Source organism: Perna viridis, chromosome 9, assembly GCF_037379345.1.
Source record: "Perna viridis isolate PV_CMFRI_1.1 ecotype Kerala chromosome 9, ASM3737934v1, whole genome shotgun sequence".
NCBI classification, from domain to species: Eukaryota; Metazoa; Mollusca; class Bivalvia; order Mytilida; family Mytilidae; genus Perna; species Perna viridis.
In genome coordinates, this window is record NC_142453.1 from 31,886,172 (window position 1) to 31,901,030 (window position 14,859).

The 14,859-nt window shown below is 34.7% G+C and overlaps 1 protein-coding gene across 2 annotated transcripts in view; it reads left to right on the top strand.

The window, feature by feature from the left end:
• The window catches only part of LOC148607832 (uncharacterized), a 37,952-nt gene extending 24,015 nt beyond the window's left edge, over positions 1 to 13,937 (top strand). For both annotated transcript variants that reach the window (XM_088543861.1, XM_088543862.1), the window contains exons 4-5: positions 4,380 to 4,878; positions 8,370 to 13,937. In XM_088543861.1, the coding sequence (XP_088399987.1) occupies positions 4,380 to 4,878; positions 8,370 to 12,003 (4,133 nt within the window). In that variant the 3' untranslated portion in view covers positions 12,004 to 13,937. The remainder of the gene's footprint in view (positions 1 to 4,379; positions 4,879 to 8,369) is intronic.
• Positions 13,938 to 14,859: the final 922 nt, after the last annotated feature.

Consider the following 14,859-nt stretch of genomic DNA (forward strand, 5'->3'; position numbering starts at 1 on the left):
CTGTTATATATGGTGTAATGCATTTGTTATGCCCTCGCCAGCCAGTGAGATTTCAACAAACCTTAAAAGATGCTACCTTTAAAACCAAGGTAGCTGTTATATGGTGTGATACATGTATACCTGTATTCTGTTTGTGCTCGTGTTTCCCTATAGAATATCGCGTATTAAAAAATGAAGAAAAAAAATAAACATTGAATAGATTCAGCGCTTCCATAATTATGGCAATTATATTCTTGATTAAGTTGAATTTTATTTCTGTTTTTGGGTGCGAATTCTGGTCCAGTTTAATATTAAAACTTAACGCATACGAGTGTAAATTTGATACATTATACTGCAGCTAGCGTGTGTGTTAACTAGTCTTAAAAATGAAACTCATAAGTAGATGAAAGAGATTTTTATAAAAATGCGTCAAACATGTATATATTATAAATAGATTCATTCTTTCGCCTTTTTAAGGTTGAGATAAAACGATTTTTCTTTTCGAGTCGAGAAATCAACTTCATTGTAAGGTATGAATTAACACAACTGTATTAAAGATACATATTTTAACATCCATGCACTATAGTCAATTTGACGTTTTCATATTTCGCTTAGTCAAAACAAAGTTAGATTGTTCAAATATCGGGCCTCGGATCCTCATGTAAAACAGCTATAAATCGGCTGTCTTTGTCACGTTATAAAGGCTGAAATAATCTGATACGATCAAGTATTTAATAACATAAAATATTTTGTTATTGAGGTTATAGTATATTAACTTGGAATCCTAAACGGTTAGTTCATGTATTGTGTATTCAGTATTTGACTGTGTATTGGGAAGCGATTATGACGTCACAAAAACCTATTAAATGCAATTTAGTGGGTGAAAATACCTGTATTTGGAAGTGTTAAAATTTTTAATGGATTTAATAATAAGGGTCCTTAAGTAAACTTTTCCTCAGTGCATGATTGTGAATAATGTAATTTTTAGAACGTACAGAAACTTGAAATAATCGACCAACTTGACTAATAGCCCAGATTGTATGATAGTTGTTAACTATTAAAGAAGGTCTATGATTTTATCATAAAATTAATTTTGTAGCCCGTCCTTACCTTATCGATGTCTTTTTCACTTTCTTTTATCTTTCAACCATTTTATTTTTAAGTTACCATCTTTGCGCGTACAAAAAAAAACAACGTTATTTATAATATTTGCCTATTTTATCCGTTAATGTGAAAAAAACTTTTCCGACCAGAATAACGACCTTTAGAGAAAACAGTATTTAATGATATTCTTGACAGTTTAACATCATCTTGTGTCTCTATATGATATAAAATTACAGAAAATACCCATCCTACAATGCAGAAGAAACGACCTTTTACAAGAAAATCGATCGCGATTCAATTAGGAAAAATCAATGGTTTGATATCTGACTAGGGTTTATCATCAAACATTAAGACAAACGACCATTCCTATAAAGTTTCAACTACTTCGGATCAATAAATATATCTAGTTTTAATATTTGTTGACAGTATTTCCACCCTGAGGTTGACAAGTCACCTTATTTAGTACTAATACATGTACACCTTGGCACATTCAGGATTTGTATATTTTGAAAATGTTCTTTGTTTGATTTTACTGTTCAACATTTGCATATACTGACTTGTATTTTTTGTGTTTCCAAGTAAAACATTATACTGATGTTCACAAGGTTATGGCCATTTTCGGATATGTTTATAATTATCCTTAACCTTAATCAAATGCTTTATGGGGCGCACCTTAATACGACAACAGCAATGAACAGTAGGGCCAATACACCCCTTTGTGCTAACTGGGATAGTCGATGAGCATGCGTGGGGCATGCTCAATATACACTTCTGCGTGGAAAATTCCTTTGTTCTACCCAGGCCCTACCTCGCTGAAGTGTATATTGAGCATGCTCATCAACTTAAAACAAAAGAGTCTATATTGGACATACATCCGAGGGAAAACGGACAATAAGATTTTGATAGACGGTTTATTTGAAAAAAAAATCCCTTAATTTATTAGTCCTAATTCCTAAAAAAGTTCGGGACGTAACACTCAAAATGATTACAACGTTTTCAGTATCTGTCGTTGTGGTTCATTAAAAAATCAAAACGTATACCCAAGTTTTCGTTCAAAAAAACAACTGCCGACGGTCAATATCGCTGTTACAGTATACGTTCCGATTTTTGACATTTCTGCAATATTAATTCTTTAGCATTTATAGGGTATTACTGTTTCAATAAGTTTGATCAAGTCAGACTTTGGTTTAATTATGGACGATTGAGTTATAGTTTTTGATAAAACTTCAAACATTTTGAAAAATTGAACAGTTAAATGCAGGAGTAACATAACTGGAAAATATTGAGTACATTAGTAGACCTGGATTTGACTTTTATGCACTATAGTTCATGCAAAACACAAAAAATGCTGCTGTTTTGGCTGAATCATCTAAAACCAGCTATGTGACAGGACAAAGGATTCCACCGATCTTTTACGCCATACTTCACTTGGTATGATATAACTATTGATTGGTCGACAAAAGACGAACCGACTACTTAATGAAAGATCCACGTGTTTTATACACTCAGTATATATAATGAACTTCATGGTTAATTTGAATTTGATAGAGATAAGATCAAAGATTCGATTTAATCTTGGAATGCAGTTACGATGAAGTTGCACCATGCATCATAACAGTCATGAAGTAATGTCTAAATGTATAATATGCATGCCAAGACTATTTAAGTACCAGTCAATATAAAAATCAGACTCTACCGGAAGTAGAGGGTTTTTTTCATAGTATCATTTTAACCCCCCCCCCCCACCGTCAGTAAGTTTTTTTTTTTTTTTTTTTTGGGGAGGGGGTACATAGGTTTCACCCTGACTGTCTGTACCCAGATATATTCTAAGGGCATTCTTATGAAACTTTGTGGGATGTACTACAACCACATGTAGTTTTCCATACTGTCTGGAATTTAAGACTGGTCTTAAATTATAGACATAACGATGATGGAACAAAGCGTTTTTCAGCAAAACTTTGTATCATTTGTTGTCTGCAATTCCTCCTTAACGACTTGCATGGTTGTTATGAAACTTAATCGAGTGTTTAATTACCATATTGGGATGTGTATATTGTTTGTAATTTATGTTTGGGCAAGAAATGTAGAAATGGCACTCACTGCCATGACTGTCGACTTAGGCGTTTTTCAGCAAATCTGATGCGTTGTCCGCACCTCCTCCTCAACGCTTTGCACGATTTAAATGAAATCCAATGGAGTGTTAGATCATCATATTGCGGTGTGCGTATTGTCAAGAATTTATATTAAACAGTTTGTGTTGTCAAAAAAAATACTACTGATTTCTGTTTGGAATTAGGTGTTTTAGAATGGCAGCAAAATTGTCGAAAGTGCTTAGTTTTTTCCTCATAAAATTAGGTCTAATATGATTCGTGTGTCCACATTCGTCCCCAAATGTTCAGGGTTCAACAGGCCTCGGGGGTATAATAAGTCTCGTTAGGGGCAATGCCTAATTTTATCGATTATTTCTCTTGTCACGAGTAGAATGATACAGTAGCCTGCTCATTTTCCAAGTCGAATCTCATGCGTATTACTCATGGTGCATTTTTTATCATCCTTATTTAGCGCAATTGATTCCTGTATGTTTTTTCCTAAATTTTACACCTTTACACCATCTAATCTTGATAATTCTTGGCCTGAGTAAAACTATTCTGTTTAGGAAAATTGACAAATTTTTCATGACAACAAAAGCTCTAAAAGTTGTAATTCTTCCACATTGACCAATAAGGGAGCATTCGGTGCGTATTTTTGTGCCAACAAGGTAAAAGTCTTGTATTTGGTATTTACATTTCCGTGAAAGGCTGTACTAGGCGCTTCTGAACAGAAGTACACTTGCCTTTAAAAAGTACAATTGAGGCCATGTTTAATTTCTTTTACCTTAGAGGATATTAAGATCGAAATAACTTAGTCATGATCAGATACAATACTGGAAGGAGTTACCCATTCTGTTGAACCCATTTTCTTTATCAATATTAATATAAATATTATTGTAAACATTTATTCCTTTTTACGTAAGTATAATGAGTATAAAGTGACAAATTCTGAATCACCATTTTAAAACACAAAAATAAACAACAGAAACGAAATTATTTATTTCATACAGACATTAAAACGTCATTCATTAAGCCATTTTAAGTTTTTTGTTGACTTTCCCATTTTCTTAATCTTCACACACCATTTACTAATGTGATTTATTTATCTGAACCCATCAATTCCGTAAAATAACACTGAATAGAATTTAAAGTTCTACCATACTATTGCAACAATATTGAGTAATTTTTTGCCTTTGTTTACTTCAGGTCATCGGGCGTCTCAGGGAGGAGCCGGACAAAAACAGCCGACAACCCCGAGACGTGCAAGTACCCCACAGTTGTCTCAGACCCTTCCCAGTTCCATGAAATCACCCAGGAAACTTTCTCTAGTGTCCAATTCGTATCAAAGACCTCCTTCACCTGTGCGCATGCGTAGTGCTTCCCCTGGCCCTAATCCAAGGAAATTACCCACTCAACCGAGTGCTAATTCATTTGGAAGTTGTGGCAAATCAAGTTTGTCATCAAATGGAATTAATACATCTAGTGTGAATGGATCTAAAAATAATTATATTCCGGCAAGTGGGAAATTGAGATCTCCGTCTCCTGGTCCATCTTCTACGTATTCATCTAAACCACAGTCAACTAACAGACCAGCATCTCCGACCAAAAGATGTGTCTCTCCAGCACCTGCTAAAAGATGTACATCACCAAGTCCAGCTAGGAAAACTCCTACCCCATCAAAACATAAAATAATCGCGACATCACGGTAAGATTTCACGACCTATTGAAATAATGTTTATTTATTTTTATTTGTGTTTTCTGTCTATAAGATATTTTATTTTACCGAATGTGTATAGAGCTACTTTGTGTACCAAGTATGAGCATGAAATCTTTTATTTACAAAATGTGCATATAAAATGAATAATAGCCCACGGTTTTAAATGGAATTCTTTTATCCATTAAAGGTAAATGAAGTCTACATGTACATAGGTAATCAATAAACAATTTTACACCTGAAAAGAAGCAAGTCAAAACCAGGACCGTTATGTATTCAACAGATAACTGTTTATATCTTATTAGGCCAATTATTGACATTATTCAATTTAATTAAGCCGATTTTTATTATATAATAAAGTTGTATCGATACTTTATATTATCCAAAATGTGAAAATTTAACTTGCTACTTCATATACCTGGAGTAAAAGGAATTTATTTAATTTGTACACATGTGACAAGTCGGGACGTATTCTCATTATTCAGATACATTACCTGGTCGTTTTTCATAGGGTTTGAAAATTGACATTCTATTTGTAATGAAATTTGAACCTTTCTTTGTTAGAAACAATGAATAATTTATTTCGTCTACTGTATTTTCCTCTGTTTCTATGAAAAGTCCTATGAACTTCTGAAACGTGCATGTATACTGTTTGGTTATGCGTTAAGTTCATTTCTACTGCCGTTTCTACTGTCGACGATAGTTCATTGTTTAAACTCTTTGAAGATGGTGCTTTTGGAATGATTAGGTATTTCAATAAAAAAAATGATCTTGACCTGTATATATTTTACTTTTACTAAATGCTGAGCAGAATGAGATATTGTTTTACTGAAGTCAATTTTAGATCTTTTCACAATATTGCAAAGGGAAAGTGGTAATTTAATATATCTTAATATTGGAAACAACTGTAACAAACATTTTGGTCATGTATTACTTTCAAAATTTTCGACATCTGAAAAAAATCCACTTCTGGCAAGGAACAACAATATCTTATTCTGTTATTTAAAAAAGTAATACAGTTTCTGATTGGATCCAAAAAATAGCTATCATCTCATAGACCAAATTTTGTAATGACTATGACGTCATCAATTTTTTTAAATAATTTACTCATTGAATTTTGGTACTTAAATTAAATTATAAGGAATGACTGTAACATTTTTTGGGTCTGTTTGAAATAACCATGCCCGTGGTCCATACATGAAAACAACGTGCTTCGCAGGTAACTTGGTGTGCACCACGTGACTGAGGTTATTTCTTCAAAGACTGACAAAATATAATAGTCATTTCTTTAATAACCTTTAAAGGAAGATATCTTGGTAGTGAGATATAATAATCACAAGTTCACCAGATTGCATTTCATTTTAATGTAGAGATATACAACCTGAGACTTTTTGTAAGAGTGAAAATACACATTTGTCTCTTTTGCGCAATTTTTAAACAAATTATTTTCGCTCTATTGCCAGTTTTTGAATTGCATGTAACAACATGGACGTTTTATAAGATAATAATTCAGGCAGTTACTGTACATTGTCGACGTAATACTGATTTTCTTTGTTGTTTATTCATTCGTTGGTTTTAGGTTGCAGGGGCGGTTCCAGAGATTTTGTAAATTTGGAGTGGTTCCAGACTGGCCCCAGGCTATTATTCGCTCATTTTACCTTAATCGCGCACGAAATTAAGATATTGTTCACCACCCCCCTCTTGGATTCGCCTTTGGATCGTGTCCTAAGGACAGTTGCATGTACAAACAAGTTAATGAGGTTACAGTCAAGATTTATACTGATCTACAATCTAATACTTCTGTCAGATGAAGAAAACAATACTTGTTGGTGTAAAGCAGTTTTTGTTATATTGGTCATAGTTTGGCAATGCATTCGTTTGTTTGTCCTATAAAAGACGTTCACCTGGTGCCACTCTTTGATGTCTATCTCCATCATGCATTGATTTCATTTAAGGCAGTGTTTCCACTGTACGCTTATATTAGAAAGGTATTTCTAGAAATGCAAATATTTCAAACTCACTGTTATGCATCTAGCTGAATTGTACAATATAGTTGCTTTCCTCATAATTTTGAGTAAAGAAATGTTCCTTAAAACATCTGCCCCACATGTAAATTCCCACTGCCCTTTTTCTGTAATGGAATTAGCTCCTAAATTTTCTTTGGCTTACTCACAGGGATGACTTATTTACATAATTCTATTCAAATATTTTATAACTGATAAAAATGATACTTCAGTGAAACTACCCTTTCAGTATTGTTAACAAAATATTCTGAATTATGAAATAAAATGGCTAAAAACTGTGGGTGAAGAAAGAAGAGTACTAAGAGCCTACTTATGAACTACAATATACTAGTACCCTGACTGCATCCACTGAAAGCTCATGAATTCAACCGAATTACAAGTAATACTACTAATACATGTATATACCTTTCAAGTACATGTATACGTACATGTTTACATAAATTATGGAGATGAAAACAAAATTCCTTTCAAACTTAACAAATGAATTATTCATAAGTAGATAATAATAAAGATTCTATTGTTATAATATGGATTATCCTGTCATAGCAGATTTAGTTTAGACTTCTATTGTGTTGCAAATTGGCTTATCCCAAGAGTCTTGTGTTCGCCTTTTAATATTTCGACTCATAGAAAGAAAACAGTCACAAAAATCTATTAATTACTTGATTCAACGTTAAAATTTAATATCGATTTGAATTTTGTCAAAATGCAGACCACAACGGTATAAAATACTGGCTTTTATCCAGTTTTCCAAGTTAAATTGGATTTTTAAGTGTCATTTCATACAATAATGTAGTTTAAGTTTGTAGTTGTTAGCAGTAGGTAAAATTTTATTGCGGACAAAAGTGGAGGTATAAAAGTTTTATTTATGGTCTTCGGGGCTACATGTATTTATCTGTCAACCTAAATTGTAAGAAATAATGAGTGGAATAAAACTAACCTAAATTAGAATTTTACAGTGGCACAACAATGAAACAAAATTATTGTTTTTTTTTCCTTTTAAAGAAAGAATTTTAATGATGTTTTTGTTGAATAAAAGAAAAGCTTATTTCAGGTGGATATCCACAATTTTTTTTATAAGTTTAAAAATTCAAATGTGGTATTTACATTTTTTAGTAATTAGAAGTTTAAACATTGTAAACAGCAGTGTAATTGTACTCAGTACGTATACCTACACTGTATATCAATGGTTGTAACTAAAGACTAAGTACACAAGTAAAATATTAGATATGTTTGAATTTAATGCACACAATAAAACTTTTATTGAGGACTAGTGTATCTTAACTTTATGATAGTTCGTTTCTTCCAGTCTCTGTCTGTTGCTTGTTGTTTCGAAGCACCGTTATTTTTTCTGCATTTCTTTAAATATCACATTCGAAATTCGCTCTTCCACGTTTATTGTATTTATAATAGATATCTGTAAAGAATTTTGTATTATTTTATTTCTGCTTATTTCAGGTCAACACCCAACACACCAGGTACTCAACGTCGTCAGCTGCCACAACCTAAAATGGACTCTACCGAGAGTACCGAAAATGATGGATCAGTCCCTAGCATGGACGCCATAAGTACAATGACTTTAGATGAATTCAAGAATTTATTGAACAATGCATTATCTGTTCCAAATGGGAATACTTCCGAAACAAGTGCCGACTCACCCCGCTCACAAAGTAGTACAGAGAGTTACAGAGTAAATAATACAGCATCTAAAAAGCCTCCTATTTCAAAAACAGGGTCTAGTGTTTCCAAAAGCTTTGATGCTTCTTCACGGAGCATTAAAAATCAGACTATTTTAGAAAAGCCAGAGCTGCCCGAGAAACCGAAAAAGATACTCACATCTGCCTCATGGAACAGACCCAAGACGCCTACTGGGTCGTCTCGACCAAAGACACCAGTGTCATCAGTAACCAACTCAAATCGACCCAAAACACCGGTATCAACAATAAATCGGCCAAAAACGCCCGTATCGACAAATCGTCCAAAAACTCCTGTATCTTCGTCTCGACCAAAGACACCAACATCTAATTTGAGATCACAATCAGTTGATTCAAGTAATTATTCTAGTTCAAATAATCAAATCAATAGGACCTCATCTATGACAAATAATTCATCATTGCGCTCGTCATCTGACTTCAACAATTCAAGTGACTATTCGGGTAGGAATTCAGCCGCGAAAAATAATACGCCACTAAGGTCGTCTACCGATTGGCGACAGAGTTCTCCAATGAGGACATTAAGCGATACGAGTTGTGATAGTGATATTTCTTATGACAAAAATTCTGAACCAAGAAGTATCTTAAGGACTAGTAAATTCGACAAGGATTCTGAGAATGAAACCAAGAACAATATTCCCGTTAATACGTCCCGTGATAAATCAACAATGGGGAGTTTCACAGGCATGATGGCGTCTAAATTCTCACAGGATTCTAAAGACAGTGAAATAAAATCAAGTATTCAACCATCATCTTTCAAAAGTTCTACTGATTTCAAATCATACAAAACTGATACACCATCATTTTCTACTAGGACATCAAGCGTAGCAATGAAAAGTGATGGATTCTCGCCAAAGGAGGAGAAACCTAATGTAGGTTATGTTACGATAAATGCAGAAAATGACTATTCATATAGGAAAAAGTATGGCGACAACAATACGTCATCAAACAGCGTTGTGGAGCACGTTCAAAGTAGACTTGGATTAGCAAACGATAATAAAACGGGTTCAGTCGGAAGTAACGGCGTTTCAAGTGCAATGGAAAGTAAGTTAGACCTATTTAAGAAAACTTTTCAATCAAGCAATGAATGTGAAGAGCAGACTAATAATACATCTGAGTTTTTACGGAACAACCCATATAATAGACAATCTTTAAGCGACCAAAGCGCACATGAGAACTTGCCAGAGGATAAGGCAGTGAGAAGCACTGATAATGAGCAAAGAAACAATTTACAGTCATCTCTTCCACGTCCTTCTACGCCGTCAGGTCGTTGTACACCATCTCTAATACCTCGACCAGCGACACCTGTCGGAAATATTAAAGAACTTAAAGAAAAGGCTGAGAAGTTAATCAAAGAGGACCTTTCTAGTGTTACACGATCGATAGAAAATTTGACTTCTTCAATTATGGTTGAACAAACGTCTCCTGTTAACACGGAAGCACCATCTAGAAAAATATCAGGCACATCATTAAACAAACCAACAGCGTCATCAGCTGTACCGTCCGTTTCGAATGCAGGCCGACCACCTACTCCTCGGAAATCCAATATACTGGTTAAATCACAAACAGCGGCATCAACGACGAAAGGGTCATACACTAGTCAATTCATGCAAAGAAGAGCAATGACACCCGGTCCTAGTAAAACAGAAAACAAAATTGAACCAGTGCGTCGGTCAACTACTCCTGGTCCCAATGACCGTCAAAGTTCCCTTAGACAATCACAAAGTTTCGAAATGGACTTAAACGAGTCTAAAACAAACACTAACCGAACTCAAAGTGTGCGATCAAGCACTGATTTTAACGAGACAAGACAAAGTAGAACCGTTCCCTGTAGTCCTGTTGTTCAACGGAGACCCCGCACGCCAAGTGCTGAACCTCGAAGCCTTTCTAGGCAGGGTGCTCTGGACGAAGATCCTATTATTACCGTAGACAGAAGTAAAGGGCATCATAGCATTAGTGTACAGCGAAGTGGTGCAACTCCAAACAAAACACCAAAGCCAACCGCTAGCAGAATTATTGCAAGATCTCCGGCTGCTGGAAGACAGAAGGAAGATAAGGTTGCTTCTGATCGAAGTCGTATGAGATCACGTAGTGTGGACGTTTCTCAACAAAATCCCCGAACTTTAAGTGTTGATAGAAGTTACAACAAAAACGAAAATGGCGACGTTGTTTTGACTATAAATAGAAAAGATGGATCACATGTTGTTAATAAACGAACTGAAGCTTGGGTGGAAGATGCTGCTAAAACAGTGGCAAAAACACGCCATGGGTCAAAACTGAACAAATCGTTATCACATGGTTACCAACGATCTAAAACGCCAAGTCCGATGGACATGCACAATAACCAATCAAGGTCATTAGAAGAAATCAAAGCTGCTCTTTCTTTGCCAATTAACGGTATAAGTATTGATACAGACGTAAGTAATTTGGAAGCTCCACCGGAAGATCCGGAAATGTACGCTACAATGGACAGACTTTTCGAACAAATGAGACAAAATGAACTGAGAGCCTCTGTCAATGAAACCCCCGGGGTAAATCACAAAGATGTTCCGAATGGAAACAATGACGACGAGTACTCTTTAGATAGTAACGAAAATGTTAAAAGGAAAGTATCCGTTACCTCTAGAACGTCAAGTAGGCAATCCACACCGTCAAGAGAATCTGTAAAAAGTACACCGTCTCGTCCAAAAACCCCGTCAATGTCAAGAACTAGTTCTTCTTCACAGCCTATAAATAGACCAGCGTCTACGCCACCAAGACCCTGCACTCCTACAAGGTCAAAAACATCTTCAAGAAGGTCAAGCCAGTCTGATGATTCTTCAATGTCGTCAGGACAGGTAAAAAGAACAAATGTTAATCATGCGACAATTTTAGTGTCAAAAATAAAAGAAATTCTCAATGTTAAGCCTCGCAAGGATAATATAGATGGACCCAAAACTAGGATTCCGGCACCGGCTTCCCTATCAAAAACAGGAAAATCTAAGTCCTTTTCAAATCTAAGTGCTTCAAATGAAAAGGACAATCCTTTTAGCCGTCAGTCTTCCGGGGGCAGTATGCCAAATGGAGACTATATTGAATATAATGGCGATATTTACGATGATTATGATGAATGTGGCAATGAAGTTGGTTATTACTCTCGAAATAATGGAAGTGACAGTAATTCTGACCAGAGTGATAGGGTAAGGTCGGGATCAAAAACTCCAGTTCCAAAAATAGCCACACCTTTGTCTACCGGAAGAACGTCATTACTAAATACCCAGCGCGAAAACTCTCGTTCTTCCTCAAAATTAGTGCGTGCTATGTCTGCATCAAGTCTCTCAAGTACAACATCACAAACCCTATCTTATACAACTGGTGAATTTGAAGATGGCTATGTATGATTTATTATGTTTCCATAAACATTTACCTAAATGCATTTATTCAAATTACCCAGGAATATTCATACTACAGGAAACAGTTTTAGTATCAGCATTATTCGAATTCAATACATATTCTTGTTCGGCAGGCTATATTGTTTTAATCAGTAACAATTGATAAATCAATGGCATTATTTTCACATGTGAAGTAGAATTATAAATAGGAAAGGGTTTTCAATTTTATTACACAATTATGCAGAGAGGCTAAGGGTTTGGTCGGGGGCTGGTAGATTATGGAAATAAATACATATTCTGGCCCTAATAGCAGGCCTACACCTCCTAGAAAATAAATACATATTCTGACCTCAGTCCATATATTTCATATACAGTGAAATGGAAATAAATAATCTTGCCCTGATGTAGTTGAAATTTTCAGACCCGGAAATTTTGAAACAAAAATATCCTGACCCCACAAAATTTGTCTGGCCTCCCCTTCGAATCAAATGGTCAGCCCTAATCGTGTATTATATAAAACGAACAAGATATGTTTTCTTTAATCAGTACATATTGTCGAAAGTATCGTTAAGATCATTTCCAAAGATGTGTCAAATTATGAAATATATTTTTTCCTTTTATTATTTAAGGGAGTCATCTGTATTTGGTTGAAACTCACGAAACATCTATTTATATACATTCCTATGGTTGCTAAATTTTAGAAGAGAAATGATTAAGAACAGGTCCCCTTGGTGACGAAGAGGCTGTTTACAATTCATACCCCTTTATCAAAACCCACAACAATTTTAAGTCCATGCATTTTAAAATTTTGGCAGCTCTGTCTAGATTTTGTTATTAAGAAAGATAAAGAAGTTCATAGGAAATTCCTTCTTGTTGATATCAGTCTGTAATATTACAAACTATTTAAAGAGGATTTAAACTAAGATTAAAACATGATTGATCGCCCTTGATTGGAGTTCTATAGCAATAACGGTTTGGTGTAATCTTTCATTTTGATAATTCTCCTTGTCAGGACAACCACACAGCCAACAGAAACGATAAATGAAAAACTTGTAAGATCAGTTTAGTCTCGACATTTTGATTCATTTTTGTTTACTTTATTTTATTGTGTTAAACCAATGTTGTCATTGCATTACTTAACAAAGCTCAACTAAATTGACCAGCAGTTTTTCATGCTAAAACCTTTATAGACCAATAGTCAGGGAACAGCCGTAAGATTTTAATGGGTGAGCGGGAACAAATGTACAAATTCTTAAGTTAACATTGATAGTTTGAATGAAATGTATATTTTTCCTACTTTTAACATCGGAGAGTACAAGGCAGTGGTATGTCTGTTTTTGGTCACCCCGATTTTAAAGGTTTTGCCATAAATTCTGCCCCTACCTGTGCTTCCAATTAATATCTAAGCCCATTGAAATCAGATGGTTGTGCCCACAAGCATCTCCTTTCCAATTCAACATTCCATTAACATGTTATTTTAGCATTTGGTGCATTTGCTTTAATACCATTTATGCAAATTAAGGCAAAAAGGGTGTAAAATGAGTTCCACTTATTTTAGAGTTTTTATAAAGCCCCTGAATTCAGTTTGTTTCGATGAGCAAAATGATATTAAATGGAATTTTTTTATATTCTGCAAGACAATATAACGTGATACACGCTCGTTCGAAAAATCAGATTTTAGGTGGCTTAAACTATATATTTCTATTTTATCAAGAGTTTGCTTATTATGTGTGTGTGCTTGATAGGTTTTTCTATGTGTGGTAGCGGTGTAAGCAACAGTATTATTGTAGAAAGGTGAGTTTAAAGGGAAGCAACTCGTACATTAGTGTGAATGAAATCCTATTTTATCATTATTTAAAGCTATGACTGTGATTAATTTATTTATGTACTTTGTGACTGTATCAAACTGCTGACATTAAAATATATGATTATTGAAGACTAAATTGCTTGAAAAATTATTTACAAAACAATCCCAACGGACCATTAGAATTGCAGCTGCAAAATTACCTAGCATAAAATATTGCAAATTTTGCTATGCTGGACATGTTTCAAGGATTTACAAGGATTAACCTCTCATTAGCAGCGCAGCATTAAAGCGAAACAATGAAACCACAAATATCGAAAAGGAAGCTTAATTATCGATCAAAAAGTCCCCTCTTTCTTTAGATGATTGGCTTTCATTGTACTTTGAAAAAGTTGAAATTTATTACCTCACATGACCACCGAGACGAGTATTCAATAAACGACATATTATTAAAAAAAACTAAAAGGAATCGATAATTAAAGGATTGCAGATGAACACAGTTGAAATAAATACTCGTAAAAATCAAACGTCGGGTATACTTGTAGGTGCTTGGGAAAACATTCTTTTAGAAATGGCACTAATGCCATGGGACCGGAAGGTTTGGTTCGCTAAAAACAGATTCAACCCACTATTCCTATCGGAAATGCCTGTGCGAAGTCAGGACCATTGCAGTTGTTTCCAACTTCGCGGTTTATACCCTTCATTTCGAGTATACCAGGATTTTATCCGTGGTAATTATGTTATTACTCTTAATACTTTAAATAAACCTGAAAAATTCGATAGCATCATAGGTGATGTGTGTTCTGCATCATGATGTCATGTAAATGACAACACTCCTCCCGCTGTGTCCCATTCTTGAAATCAAACTTGTGGACGAAATTATAAACCTTCAATTCGGATTGTGTAAGAAAATACGAATCGCACACGTTTGTCGAAAATTCAGAATATGAAGCAATTATCTCTTAAATGTAACACAGGCCAACAATTCAAAGACTAATCGACTGCCAAATTCAACGACAACCAAAACGAATGTTATCCGTACTAAAAGTTCTCGAGAAGCT